The 13682-nt window shown below is 36.3% G+C and overlaps 1 protein-coding gene across 4 annotated transcripts in view; it reads left to right on the forward strand.

Annotated features, from left to right (window-relative positions):
- The window catches only part of Itch (itchy E3 ubiquitin protein ligase), a 124881-nt gene that overhangs the window by 31637 nt on the left and 79562 nt on the right, over positions 1–13682 (forward strand). For 3 of the 4 annotated variants that reach the window (XM_087188888.1, XM_087188887.1, XM_004867917.4), the window contains exon 3: positions 10305–10395. The exons of the other annotated variant lie outside the window; for it this stretch is intronic. In XM_087188888.1, coding sequence (XP_087045014.1) covers positions 10326–10395 — 70 coding nt within the window. In that variant the 5' untranslated portion in view covers positions 10305–10325. The remainder of the gene's footprint in view (positions 1–10304; positions 10396–13682) is intronic. 4 annotated transcript variants of the gene reach the window in all.

Here is a 13682-nt window from a genome sequence, read left to right on the forward strand (position 1 = left end):
AGACAAAATACTCGACACCCAAAGTTAGAGGGGAAGGGGTTTATTTGGCTTACAGTTCGCAGAGGTTTCAGTCCATAATCACCTGGCTCCATGGCAGGGATGGCAAACAGGCATTGCAGAGGAGAAACAGCATGGCATGCACAAGGTAGCAAAGGTAACAAGGGGACCTTAACAGTGTCTTTCTGCCCCTTTTATCCCATCCGGACTACCCGGGTTAGGGTGGTGCCAAACTAATCACTCACATGTGGTGGTTTAGTAAACATATGCCCTCAATCTTAGCATCTCACATTCCAGATTCAGCCACTTCTGGAAAAGAAAGCCCCACCTCCTCTGCATGAAGCTTTGGGGGGACATCTAAACACATGCTATAACATGTGCAATACAGTATATGCATTAAAAATTAAATTTTTAGTGTATTCAGAGTTGTGTATTTATCACCCCAATCAATTTTGAACTCCCCTAACCCACTAATGTGCCCCTTAGCTGTTATTCCCAGGCCTTCATCCCTTCAGCCCTAGGCAACTAGTAATCTTTTGCTATCTTTATAGATTTTTTGTGTGTGTATGGTACTGGGGATCAAACTTAGGATCTTGTGCTTGTCAGGTGGTTGCAGCACCACTGAGCTACATCCCTGGCCCTGCTATCTTTATAGATTTGTCTGTTGTGACATTTCATATAAATGAAATCATGCAACATTTGGTTCTTTGTGACTGACTTCTTTAATGTAGGATAGTATTTTCAGTTTATCCCTGATGTATCATTTATCAGTACTGGGATTACATGTGTGTACCACTGTGCCCGGCTTCAGATTGATCCATTGATCCATCCATCCATCCTGTCTGTCTATGTCTTATTGTGGTAAAGTATATATAATGCAAAATTTGCCATATTAACCAATTTTAAGTGTACAATTCAATGACATTAGTTACATTCAAATGTTATACAGCTGTCACTACAATCTATTTCTAAAACTTAAATCACCCCAAACCAAAGCTCTGTATCCATAAAGCAATAAGTCCCCATTCTCTTTTTTCCCAGCCCCTAGTTATCTCTTATATATATACAATTTCAGTGAATTTACTTACTTTAGCTATTTCGTGTAAGTGGAATCATATATTCTTTTTTTTTTTTTTTTTTTGGTACCTGGGATCGAGCTCAGGACCTTGCTCTTGCGAGGCAGGTGGCAGAATCACTAAGCTAAATCCCCGGCCCTGGAATCATATTCTTTTATGTATGTTTGGTTTTTTTAGCACAATGTTTCTAGAGTTCACCTATTTGTGGTGTGCAGCAATGCTTCTTTTCCTTTTTTCCTTTGTGGTCTTGGAAATCAAACCCAGGGGCCTTGCTCATACTCTTACCTCTGAACTCCATGGCTGGCCCCATTCCTTCTTTTTTATTTATTTTTTTTCTTGAGACAGGGTCTTGCTATGTAGCTTAGGCTGGCCTCGAACTTGTGGTGATCCTTCTACCTCAGCCTCTTGAGTGCTGGGATTACAGACATGTGCCATCATCCGTGGCTCCTTTTTTAACTAAGCATAATACTGTGTGAATATTTCACATTTTGTTCATCTATTCATATGGACACTTGAATTGCTTCTACTTTTGGCTATTGTGTGTAATTGACGTACAGTTGTCCTTACAGTCAAGTCTTTTGGATATATACAGTAAGTCCAGTGCCTGAGCTTTCTCAAGGACAGTCTCTTTTTTTGTTATGGATGGGCTGTACTTTCTTGTTTCTTTGCCTGCCTTATAATTTTTTGTTAACCTGGACATTTAAAACATTTTTGAGCCAGGCATAGTGCCACACACCTGTACTCCCAGATACGTGGTGGGCTCCTGGACTGAGACTGGTAACCAGAAAAATCAATCTATGATTAGAATCTTGGAACTTTCAGCCCCACCTCATATCCTACAGGAAGGAAGAAGGGGCTGGAAATTGAAATAATATTGATGCCTATGTGATGAAACCTCCACTAAAATCCATGAACCACAGGGTTTGCACAGCTTCTGGGTTGATAAACACAAAATAGGAGGATGGTGTGCCTAGGAAGAGTATGGGAGCTATGCACTCCTTGACCCATGCCTTGTCCTATTCATCTCTTTTGTCTGGGTGGTCATCTGTATTCTTTGTAATATCTTTTTTTTTTGGTACTGGGATCAAACTTGGGTCTTTGTGCTTGTGAAGCAGGTGGCAGAACCACTGAGCTAAATCCCTGGCCCTGTAATATCTTTTATAGTAAGCTGTTAAACATCAGTTCCTTGAGTTATATGAGCTATCTTAGCAAATGATGAACCTGACATATAGTTGGTTGGTCTGAAGTACCAGAGACCTAAACTTGAGATTGGTTTCTGAAGTGTGGACAGTCTTGTGGGAATGATCCCACAATCTGTGGGATCTGTGTCTTAACTTCAGGTAGGTAGTATCAGAATTGATTTGGATTATACGTCACTCAGCTGTTGTCTTAAGAATTGGTGGTGGGGGGGGGGGACAAACCCATACGTTTGGTGTCAAAGGGAAGTATTCTATGTTTAGGGAATAGTAGGAGAAAAGAGTTAGTTGATGTTTCCTATTATATACACCTGCCCTCAATCCCTGGTAACTATTGCTTACTTTGTGTTTCTATGAGTTTGAACGTTTTAGATACCTTACATAAATGAAATCATGTAATAGATATTGTTGCTGTGATTGCTTATTTCACTTAGCAAAATGTTCTTAAGGTTCATGTTGTTGCAGATGACAAGATTTTCTTTTTATGGGTGAATAATATTCCATTTTGTGTATACTACATTATCTTTATCCATTCATCAGCGAGTGTTCCTGAAATCATTACATTTCACTCATTTGTAAGATACTTGCTAGGGGTGATAGAAAAACACAGTGTGTTTAATTAAAAATTATTACAGTAAAATAACATTGACATTAATCCTGTTCAAGATATTCCCCCCTCATTTCAAACACACTTATCCCATACCACTTCTGAAGCAGTTCTGGAAGTCTTCTTTCTTGAATGTCTTTATGAGGTGTGGTTAAAAAAAATACAGGAATGCTATTGTTGAATGCTATCCAGTGGAAAGTTAGGCTCATAAAAGCATTAGTCCTCATCCAGCTTATTCACTGGATCTGGCATCATTAGATTTCTGGCTCTTCCCCAAAGTCAAAATAACCATGAAATATAAATATCTTGATTCAATTCAGCACATCGAGGCAACCAGGACAGTACAACTAAAGGCACTCACAAAAGAGAACTTCTAGAACTGCTTCAGAATGATGGAATAAATATGTTCAAAGAGTGCGGGGAATATTTTGAAGATGATTAATGGTAATGTGTCTTTCACTGCAATAAAATTTAAAAAATACATTCACATTTTTCAGTCATGATTTTTTAATCATATTTTAATGGCTGCATTGTTGTCTGTTTTGTGTTATATGTTGTTTGTTAAACTGGTTGCCAATTGATATTTAGATTGTTTCTTTTCCTTTTTTTTTGCTATTATGCAAATGATGATTTTTATCCTTTTCATGAATTAAAATAATTTGACTGTGTAAAACTATAATGTATAAGTACATAAATTATTGAAATTACCAGCATGTTTTTGGCAGAACACTCCACAATTACAACACATTGGTTATCTGTAATTATCTGGAGAGAATCCTTGTTCTTAAAAATGTTTACACTATATGCTTTTAATCCTTTCTACTTGAAGATGAGTTTTTAAAAATACAGTACTTTATTTCTGTAGAGGATTTAACTTTATTTTTTGAAAATTTAAAATTAATTTTATTTTTTGTGATGCCAGTGATATAACCCAGGGTCTGCCACGCTAGGCAAGCACTGTACAGCTATGCCACACTGCTAGCCCTGAAACTTTAAATAATTTTCAGGGAAGGGCCATTTGAGGGATTGAACCCAGGGTCTTTGCATTGAATGAGCTACATCTCCATCCCCCACCGTTTTTTTTTTTTTTGGTACCAGGGATTGAACTTCGGACCTTGAGCTTGGGAGGCAGGCGGCAGAACCACTGAGCTAAATCCCTGGCCCCATCCCTTTTTTTACTTGTGAGAGAATCTTGCTAAGTTGTTAAATTGCCCAGGCCAGGCTTGAACTTGCCATCCTCCTTCCTCAGCCTCCCAGCGTGCTGGGATTACAGATGTGTGCCACTATGCTCAGCTGTAATTAATATCAAAAATAAGTAATTGACACGGTACATATAAGTCAGTAACTAAAATTGTACTTTTATCATGCAGAAAATCAGCACCCAGATATTGGCCTTTTCTTACTGGCTTTTGTTTGTTGTGATGTCATAGTTCTGTGACTATAGGCTTTCTGGTATTGTGAGGGCCTTTTTTGTACTTTGAATTAAATAATATTTTGTGCAGCACAATGATAAGGCTTTTATATCTATTTTCTCATATTCTAGGAGACTAGTGACTTTATGGCATATACTTTATTTAAAATAAAAGAACTCTTTCAATGGATTGAGGTTATAAAACATCTGAAATGGTATGATGTAAATAAACAAGGTAAAGGAAGATTATTTACCACACTAAGGGAATGAGCTAGTTAGTACATTTAAGGCCAGTTTTAGCTTTGAGATTTTCATGTGTAAATCAAAGAATGAAACATGCTGGATTTTATAGAGTTTATCTCAGTGGGAATTATTGTTCCATTTTATTTTGGCAGATTTAGGAATATCAAAGTAGTTTTATATTTAAATTTTTTAAAACTAGAGGCCTAATTTTGTATAAAAACTCAAGACAGTGTATACAGTTTCAATATTATTGTATGTCACTGAACACCTCTTACATAGTACTTGGCAGATAGTAAGTAAACTTAGTTTGATTTTCATCTTTGTCTTTTCCCACTTGAGGTATTTCAGATAGCTTTACCCACTCTCCCAAAACCCAAGAACACATTTTTATTTTAAGAACATAATTTAGTTCTCAAAAACAAGAAAAGAAAAAAAAAAAAGAAAACCCCAAAAAACAAAACAAATGAACATATTTAGTTCTTAACATATATGAAGCATCTTTCACATATATAATCATTTGGTCTTTACAACAACCCTGTGAGGTAGAGGTGGTGCTATCTGTAAGAGTTAAATCATTCAAATAATATCATATAGTATTTTAGCCAGGAATCAAACCAAGTGTTCTTTGTTATTATTATTATTTTTGGTACCAGGGATTGAACTCAAGACTCTGGGCTTGCTAGGCAGGTGCAGTGCCACTGAGCCACATCCCCAGCCCCAAAGTGTTCTTTATAATAAAAATCTTTGTTATATGAATCATTCAGTTTCCACATGAGAATTCTTTCATCATTAAAGACTGAAGAGAATAGGTGTTAGAGTAGTTCTTGCAGTATAATTCACTAGCCATTTCTTTGTTGATTTCACTGAACCAGTATTTAAGCATTTATCTTGTGTCAGCCACTGTTTTGGGCTCCTCAATTTCATCAGGGAAAATAGATTCCTGCCTGCTTGGTATATTCTAGTGTATAGTATATTCTAGTCTGTGGAGACAAAACCAAGAAGCATATTTACCAAGTAAATTACTTGTGTGTCAGGAAATTATATATCTATAGAAGAAAGACATGACCAGAGTAGGTAGAGCAGATTTTAATATTGTCAAGAGACCAAAATAAAGGTTGTAAGACCAGAATATGCTGACATATTTGATAAACAGATCATAGATGCCAGAGGAGATGAAATAAGATCAAGAAGTCAGGAGCAGAGGAAGCACACATATAGGATCTTCTAAATCATTGTAAGAACTTAGACTTTTACTCTGACTAAAATGAGCTATGCAAGGTCTTCAAAATTTCTATTATAAAAGAGTCATTATAGCTGTGTGGAGACTAGAGGCTGAGTCTAAACAAGGTTAGAAACAAGGTGACCTATTAGGTTATTCATTAATCTAGGAGAGAGACAGAATCTAAAAGATTGGTGTTAACAAGACAAAGATGTCCATTATCACCACTTCTATTTAACATGGTCCTTGAAGCATTATCCAAAGCTGTCAGGCAAGAGAAAGAAATAAAAGGTATAGATAGATAGATAGACAGACAGACAGACAGAGATAGAGATAGATAGATACAGATATAGATAGAAAAGGAAGAAGTCAAAGTATCATTATTCACAGATGACATGATCCTCTACTTAAAGACCCAAAAAATTCCACTAAAAGACTCGTAGAATTAATTACCAAATTCAGGAATATAACTGGACACAAAATCAATATACAATAACCAATAGTATTCCTATACACTAATAATGAGCTCTCTGAGAAAGAGAGTACAAAAACAATACCATTCACAGTACCATCAAGAAAAATTAAATACCTAGGAATTAACCTAACCAAGGAAGTGAAGGCCCTCTAAAGTGAAAACTACATCACTCTGAAAAAGAAGATTGAAAAGAGGTCATCAGAAAATGGAAAGATATCTCATGTTCCTGGATTGGCAGAACCAATATAGTCAAGATGGCTATACAGTAAAACATTTGATTACAAGTAACTTGTTCTGCAAGTGTTCCACAAGATGAGCAAACATTTCTAATAAATTTTAACTTGATAAGTGAGTAATGTCTTGCACTACAAGTAGTATAAATGCTGAATTTCATATGATCATAACTGAGCTAATCTGTGCCCTCCTTCCCCTGTCCTCTCTCTCTTGGAAGTATGGGTGATTGTCTTCCAACAGCAGAAGGTTACGAAGGAGATCTCATTTGCTCATTTGCAGAGGAGGAGAAAAAGGTGGAACAGTCCTTATCTTCAAATGAGATTAGGAAGATAAGTAAAATGTGGGAAACAAAAGTACCACCCGAATAAGGCAGTAGCAGTGTGAGCAGTTAATCTATTTAACAACAATGTAGTGTCGCATTTCTATGAAATTCTCAAAAAGAGGCAAAAGCATTTGTCATTGGATAGGTCCCTTGTTAAAGTTGTAAGAAAAGTAAGATTCCATTGAGCAAATAGCAGTGATTCTGTTAGTGACAAACAGTGAAAGTCATCCTGTGCCATAACCCTCCTCTCTTTATCTCTCACACCAACCACGAAGGTTTTCAAAGGTAAATGCAGGTTAATTTGTGTATTTTTCTTTATATTTTGTGTTATGTTACAGTATTATAATCATTTATTATATGAATATTTTTGGCTTGTGGAACAAATCCTAAGTTTCTGTTATTTCTTATGGGGAAATTCACTTTGATATACAAGTGTTTTGGATTACAAACATGCTTCCAGAATGAATTATGCTTGTAAACCAAGGTTTTACTGTACTTCCAAAGCCAATGGATAGATTTAATGCAATTCCAATCAGAATACCAGCAACATTCCTCACAGATCTAGAGAAAATAATCCAAAAATTCATATGGAATGATAAGAGACCCAGAATAGCAAAAGCAATTCTGGGTAACAATTGCAAAGCAGGAAAAGCATCAAAATCCCAGATTGGAAACTATATAACAAAGCTACAGTAATAAAAACAGCATGCTACTGACAAAAATACAGACATGTGAATCAGTGGAACAGAGTAGAGGAAAAAGTAATGACCCCAGACACATTGCCATCTGATCTTTGACAAAGAAGCCAAAAACATACATTGGAGGAATGATATTCTCTTTAATAAATAGTACTGGGAAAATTGGATATCCATATGCAGATGATTGAGTCTAAACCCATATATTTCACTATGTACTAAACTAAAATCAAAATAGATGAATACTGGGCATTGAACTTGGGTCCTTGCCCTTGCGAGGCAGTCGGCGGAACCACAGAGCTAAATCCCCAGCTGAAAGGTCTAATTGTTAAAACAGAAACACTTAATCTGCTGGAAGATAAAATATGTAAAACTCTTGAAGACATAGGCATAAGCAAGGACTTTCTGAACAGAACCCCAGTAGCATAAGAAACAATATCGGTAATCAACAAATGGAATCATACCACATTAAAAACCTTCTGTACATCAAAAGAAAACAACAGATTGAAGAGATAACCTACAGAATGGGAAAAAATTTTTGTCAGCTATTGCTCAGATAGGACTAACATCTAGAATACAGTATATAAGCCCCCAAAAATCAGACACCCTCAAAATAAAAGACCCAGTGAAAAAATGGGCAATTCAGGGCTGGGGATTTAACTCAGTGGCACTGTGCCTGCCTCACATGTGCACAGTTCTGAGGTCGATCCCTGGTACCAAAAAAAAAAAAAATGGGCAATTCAAGTGAACAGACACTTTTCAGAAGTATAAATGGCCACTAAATATTTGAAAAAATGTTCAGCTTCACTGGCCACTAGAGAGATACAAATTAAAACAACACTAAGATGGATTGGGGATTTAGCTCAGTGGCAACACACCTGCCTTGCAAGTGGAAGATCCTGAGTTCAATTCCTGGTACCGGAAAAAACAAAACAATATAAGATACCGTCTTCCTCCAGAAAGAATGACTATCATCAAGAAATCAAAAAGCAAAAAGCGTTGGGCAGACTGCAGGGGGAAAGGAACCATTTTACATTGTTGGTGGGAATGTAAACTACTACAACCACTATAGAGATCAGTATAGAAATTCCTGAAAAAACTAAAACTAGAAATTTCATTTGACCTAGCTGTTCCCCTTCTGGGTATCTTCCTTGAAGAGTTAAAGATGTCATATTACAATGATACATGCATACCTCTGTTTATAGGAGTACAATTTATAATAGCTAAATCTTAGAAACAGCCTATATACCTACAACAGATGAATAAAGAAAATGTGTTATTTATATACAGTGGAACACTGCTGTGCCATAAAGAAGGATAAATGAGTCATTTGTAGGTAAATGGATGTGTTTTTAGACCATAATATTAAGTGAAATAAGTCAGACACACAAGTTTAAATATCACATGGGGTTTTTTTATATGAGAATCCCAAAATATAAATAAAGCACAAAAGATGAGAGGAACTAGAGATATGTTTTTCAATTGGGAGGGGAAACGAGATGAGTGAGGGGGAAGGGAAGGAATGGAAAAGGGATAAAGAGAATTGAAGGAAAAAATGAAAATAGAGCTTTTGCAAATGGAAAGGGGGACAAGAATTGGAGGGATCATGGAGTAGGGGTGGACAGGGAAATGGACCAAAAAAAAAAAATTAGGATGTGTTATGTTTGTGTAAAAACTCCCCACAATAAATGTAATCATTATGTACTTCATATATAATTAAAAAGTAAAAAGTGAGAAAAGAAAAGACAGCTATTAAAGGCAGCAGTGAACAGATTGCTGATGGAATAGTAAGAAGTGGTTGGCTTCTACACGTTCTTTTCTTTTTTTTGGTACCAGAGATTGAACTCAGGACCTTGCGCTTGTGAGGCAGGCGCCAGAACCACTGAGGTAAATCCCGGCAGATTCTACATGTATTTTTGCAAGTAGAGATAGAATTTGCTGACAGGTTGGAAGTGAAATGTAAAAGAAAGTAGTTGAGAATGACTCTAGGGTTTTTTGTTTTGTTTTGTTTTCAATTTGAGCATCCAGAAGGATGGAGTTGGCATCCATTGCATGAGAACACTTGCTGAACAGAAGTTTGTAGAGAAGATGTGAAGTTCAGTTTTGGATATGTTAAGTATAGAGTGTTTTAAATACCCAAGTGGAGTTGTGTTGATTTTTAGGGATGAGGTCTGGGCTGGAGATAATAAAGTTGATTGGGACATGTTGTTACATAGATGCTATTTAAAAACCATTAAGACCCAGTAGTGTCCTCGAGGGAATGAGTATAGACATATAAAAGAAGAGGGCTGGGGATTTAGCTCAGTGGTTTCGCCACCTGCTGTGCAAGCACAAGGACCCGAGTTTGATCCCCAGTACCAAAAAAAAAAAAAAGACACAACCAAGAACTGAGCCCTAGGATATACTGACATTAAGAGTAGAAGAAAGAAAAGGAATCTTCAAAGAATACAAAAGGAACGAATAATCAGTGAGGTAGGACATAAACCTAGAGGACATGTCTCAGGAGCTCCAGGGAAGAAAGTAAACCACAGAGGAGGGAATGGTCAACTGTTAAGAGTTTGCATAGGTTAGGTAGGACAAATACTAGAATTGAAAATGATTAGCAATGTGAAGGCCATTGGTTATTATGGGGCCCTCAGTAGGAAATGGCCAGGTAAGAACTGTTTATACATGTTTTAAATGGGAATTTTTTTTTTTTTTTTTTTTTGGTACCGGTTATCGAACTTGGGTCTTTGTGCTTGCGGGACAGGCAGCGGAACCACTGAGCTAAATCCCCTGCCCCTAAATGGGAATTTTTGATATATAAAATGTCTCCTTTACGATGTTCAGGTTTGCTGTCCTATTGGTGGTATGTCTGACAGTGGATCACAACTTGGTTCAATGGGTAGCCTGACCATGAAATCACAACTTCAAATCACTGGTAAGTTTTAAAAAGATCCACTACTTTACTCCCCCTATGCCCAAGATTAAAAAATAATCTTAAGAGAACAAAAGCTTTAGTGGCTGTCACATCTCAGGTGCTGAATTAATGTTTGCTGAATGAATAAATGAGCAAAATGTTTGAGTCTATAAAAATAACATTTTTATTTCAGAGGATTCTTGGATATTTTTGCAGGTTAAAAAAAAAATCATTAAACATGCGGGGTGTGGTGATGCATGCCTGTAATCCCAGCACTCAGCAGGCTGAGGAAGGAGGATTGTTGCAAGTTCAAGGCCAGCCTGGACTACATAGTGAGTTCAAGGCCAGTTTAGATCACATAATAAGAGCCTGTCTCAAAAAAACAAAACAACAACAACAACAAAATCATTAAACATGAGCACCTGGTCAAGTGCTCTTTTTTTGTATTAATACTTTTACTGAGGTCTGATTCACATTTGTACACTTTATCCGTTAATCAATGTTAGGGGCCGGGGATTTAGCTTAGTGGTACTGCTGCCTGCTTTGCAAGCGCAGGGTCCTGAGTTCGATCCCCGGTACAAAAAAAAAAAAGAATCAGTGTTAGTACATAAACAGTTATGTGTCCATTACAACATTTAATTTTAGAACAGTTTTCATTACTCCCCACTTTCCCCAGCAACCCACAGGTCTACACAATGACTTACCTACTTTTTGTCTATAGATTTGCCTATTCTGAATATCTCATATAAATGAAGTCATACAATTTGTGTCTTCTTTCACTTAGCATAACATTCTTAAGGTTGGTCGATCCATGTTTTAGCATGTATCAGTACTGCATCACTTTTACCCTTTTATTGTCAAATAACTCTTCATTGTATGAATATACCAGATTTTATTCATTAGTTGGTGGATATTTGAGTTGGTTTTACTTTTATGAGTTTTGTGAATAAAGCTGTGATAAATAATGCTATGAACATTTGTGCAAGTTTTTGTGAGAATGTATGTTTTCACTTGGATATGTATCTAAGAATGGAATTGCTGGGTCATGCAGTATTGATGTTGAGCATTTTGAGGAATTCCAAATTATTTTTCAGAGGAGCCGTACTATTTTGAATCTCCCCCAGCATTATATGAGGATTCCAATTTCTCTACCTCCTTGCCAGTGCCTTTTACCTATCTTTTTGGTTGTGGCCATCGTAATGGGTATGAAGTATTGGGTTTCTGTGATTTTGACTTGCATTTCTCTGATGGCTAATGATGTTGAACATTTTCATGTACTTACTGGTTATTTATACTTTTTAGAGAAATAAATGCAAATCCTTTGTTTGCTATTATTAATTAATATTTCTGTCTTTGTTTATCCTTCTAACCACAGTGTTCACCACTTTTAAATTAATAGTCTTAATGTGCCATCTGATATGTTGCATTCTTGCTCAAAAACCTTCAGTGCTTCTTGTGACTAGATAGAATTTTTAGCCTCAGCTAAGACCTTTCACAGTTTGCCTCTATATGATCTCTTTGAACCTCTTTATATGTTATAATATTTGCCAGGGTGAATGACTAGATTTTCTTCAGACATGGATGTACCTCTGTCTCTCACACAACAAAACTCTAGTCTCTTTCCCTTTAATGGAACAGCATTTATTGACTGTAGAAAAGTTTTCATCCTCTGCATGTTATTTTAGTTTTTACTACACCTGATTTATATCTTCTTCTGGAATGTGAATAAATGAGGTCACAGACTGTAATAATTCTGTCCTTTTCAAAACCTAAAGGTGATTGAGTTAAATAAAAGTAGTCTGTCGTAAGGTAACACCATCTTAGAATTTTTTTTAGGATTTCTTCACTGATTCCAGTCACTTTTTTCACCTGATCCTCAAAAGACAGTAATATTTCCTTCCTAAAGTCAGATTCTAATTGTTTCCCCCTTCCCCTTCCACACACTAGCCTGATTTAAGTTGGACTAGGCTTCTTACAGCTTTGAGGGAGCAAAGGAGAGAGCTTAATGTTGAAATCTTTGATTGGAACTGTCTTTTAAAACTTTTTACTTTTCAGATTAAATAATACATATGATTCTTTTAAAATCAGTATCCAGAGTGTTACAAATTAAATGACTCAGGCTCCAACCCCATGAGCAGAGGCCGTTATCAGCCTGAATTTCTGTGGATTTGAAAGTACAGAGGATCCTCGAGTTAAGACTGGCTTGACATATAACTTGGATTTCAACTGAAATTTTAGTTTTAACTTAAGACTAAAATCTTAAGTTACACTCCAAATGCTGGCCGCTTGTGATTCCAGATGGTCTCAAATACAGATTTAACCTTTAAAGAGTTTTAGAAGGAATATTACAACATTTTTCCTGTGTGAGATAAACAGAGAAATCCTGGGCCAGTGTCTCTCTAAGGATACTGAGTTCTGCCTGAAAGAAAGTGTCACCTAAAATTATACAGGAAAGAGACTTTGAAGGCAGTTGACCAACTTGAGTTACAGCCAGCCCTTGTAAATAAATTGAGTTTGTAAGTCAAGGATCCACTATGCTAGCACCAATACCCTACCCTAATCCTACAGGCTGGCTAGGATTATCCAGAAGAGATCTGCGTTCTAACTGCCTCCTTAGTCTACCAGAGAGAGCAGTCATGTCCTGAATTGGACATTATCACAAAACTGTAGACCCCAGAAGATAACCACAAGCTTGAAATCACAGAGAAAAAAAATTTTCATTGCTTGTGGGCTTTTGTTGTTGTTGTTGTTCGTTTGATTTTTTTGTTCATTTGATTGTTTTTTCATGAGTGTGCACATTGTTTTTAGTTTTTGGTTTTGTTTTCTTGTTTTTGTTTCTTCCCTCTTTCTTTCCATCCTATCTTGTTTACCAGTTTCCCAAGGCTTGGGTAATCTTTTGTTCTTCACCCTTACTTCTAATCTTTCTCATTTCTCTATTTTTCCTGTTAGCCCTTTTAAATTTTCTCCCCTTAGGGTAAAAGCACTCTATTGAGTATAAAGATTATATATATGAGTATATAGTATATAATTTTTTGATTTACCTTAGATTTCATTATATAACTTAATCTTGAACCTATGGCTAAAGGTGACAAATAGTTATGACAGTTTGTCATTTTCCAATCTACTTGACGTTATTGTTATTGATTGTACTACTTTAGCCAAAGTGACATAGTTGTTGCGATCAATTGATCTTCCTTGTATGCCTATATGTAAATTATCCCCAAAAAACAGTGCTATAAACGGGTCATAAACAGTACTATAGTTCAGTACTGAAGAACTAAGTGCTAGGCCAAACAGCCAGCAACCTT

Source organism: Heterocephalus glaber, unplaced genomic scaffold, assembly GCF_053883595.1.
Source record: "Heterocephalus glaber isolate CG9 unplaced genomic scaffold, H.glaber_assembly_v1.0 deba00001532, whole genome shotgun sequence".
Lineage (NCBI taxonomy): Eukaryota > Metazoa > Chordata > Mammalia > Rodentia > Bathyergidae > Heterocephalus > Heterocephalus glaber.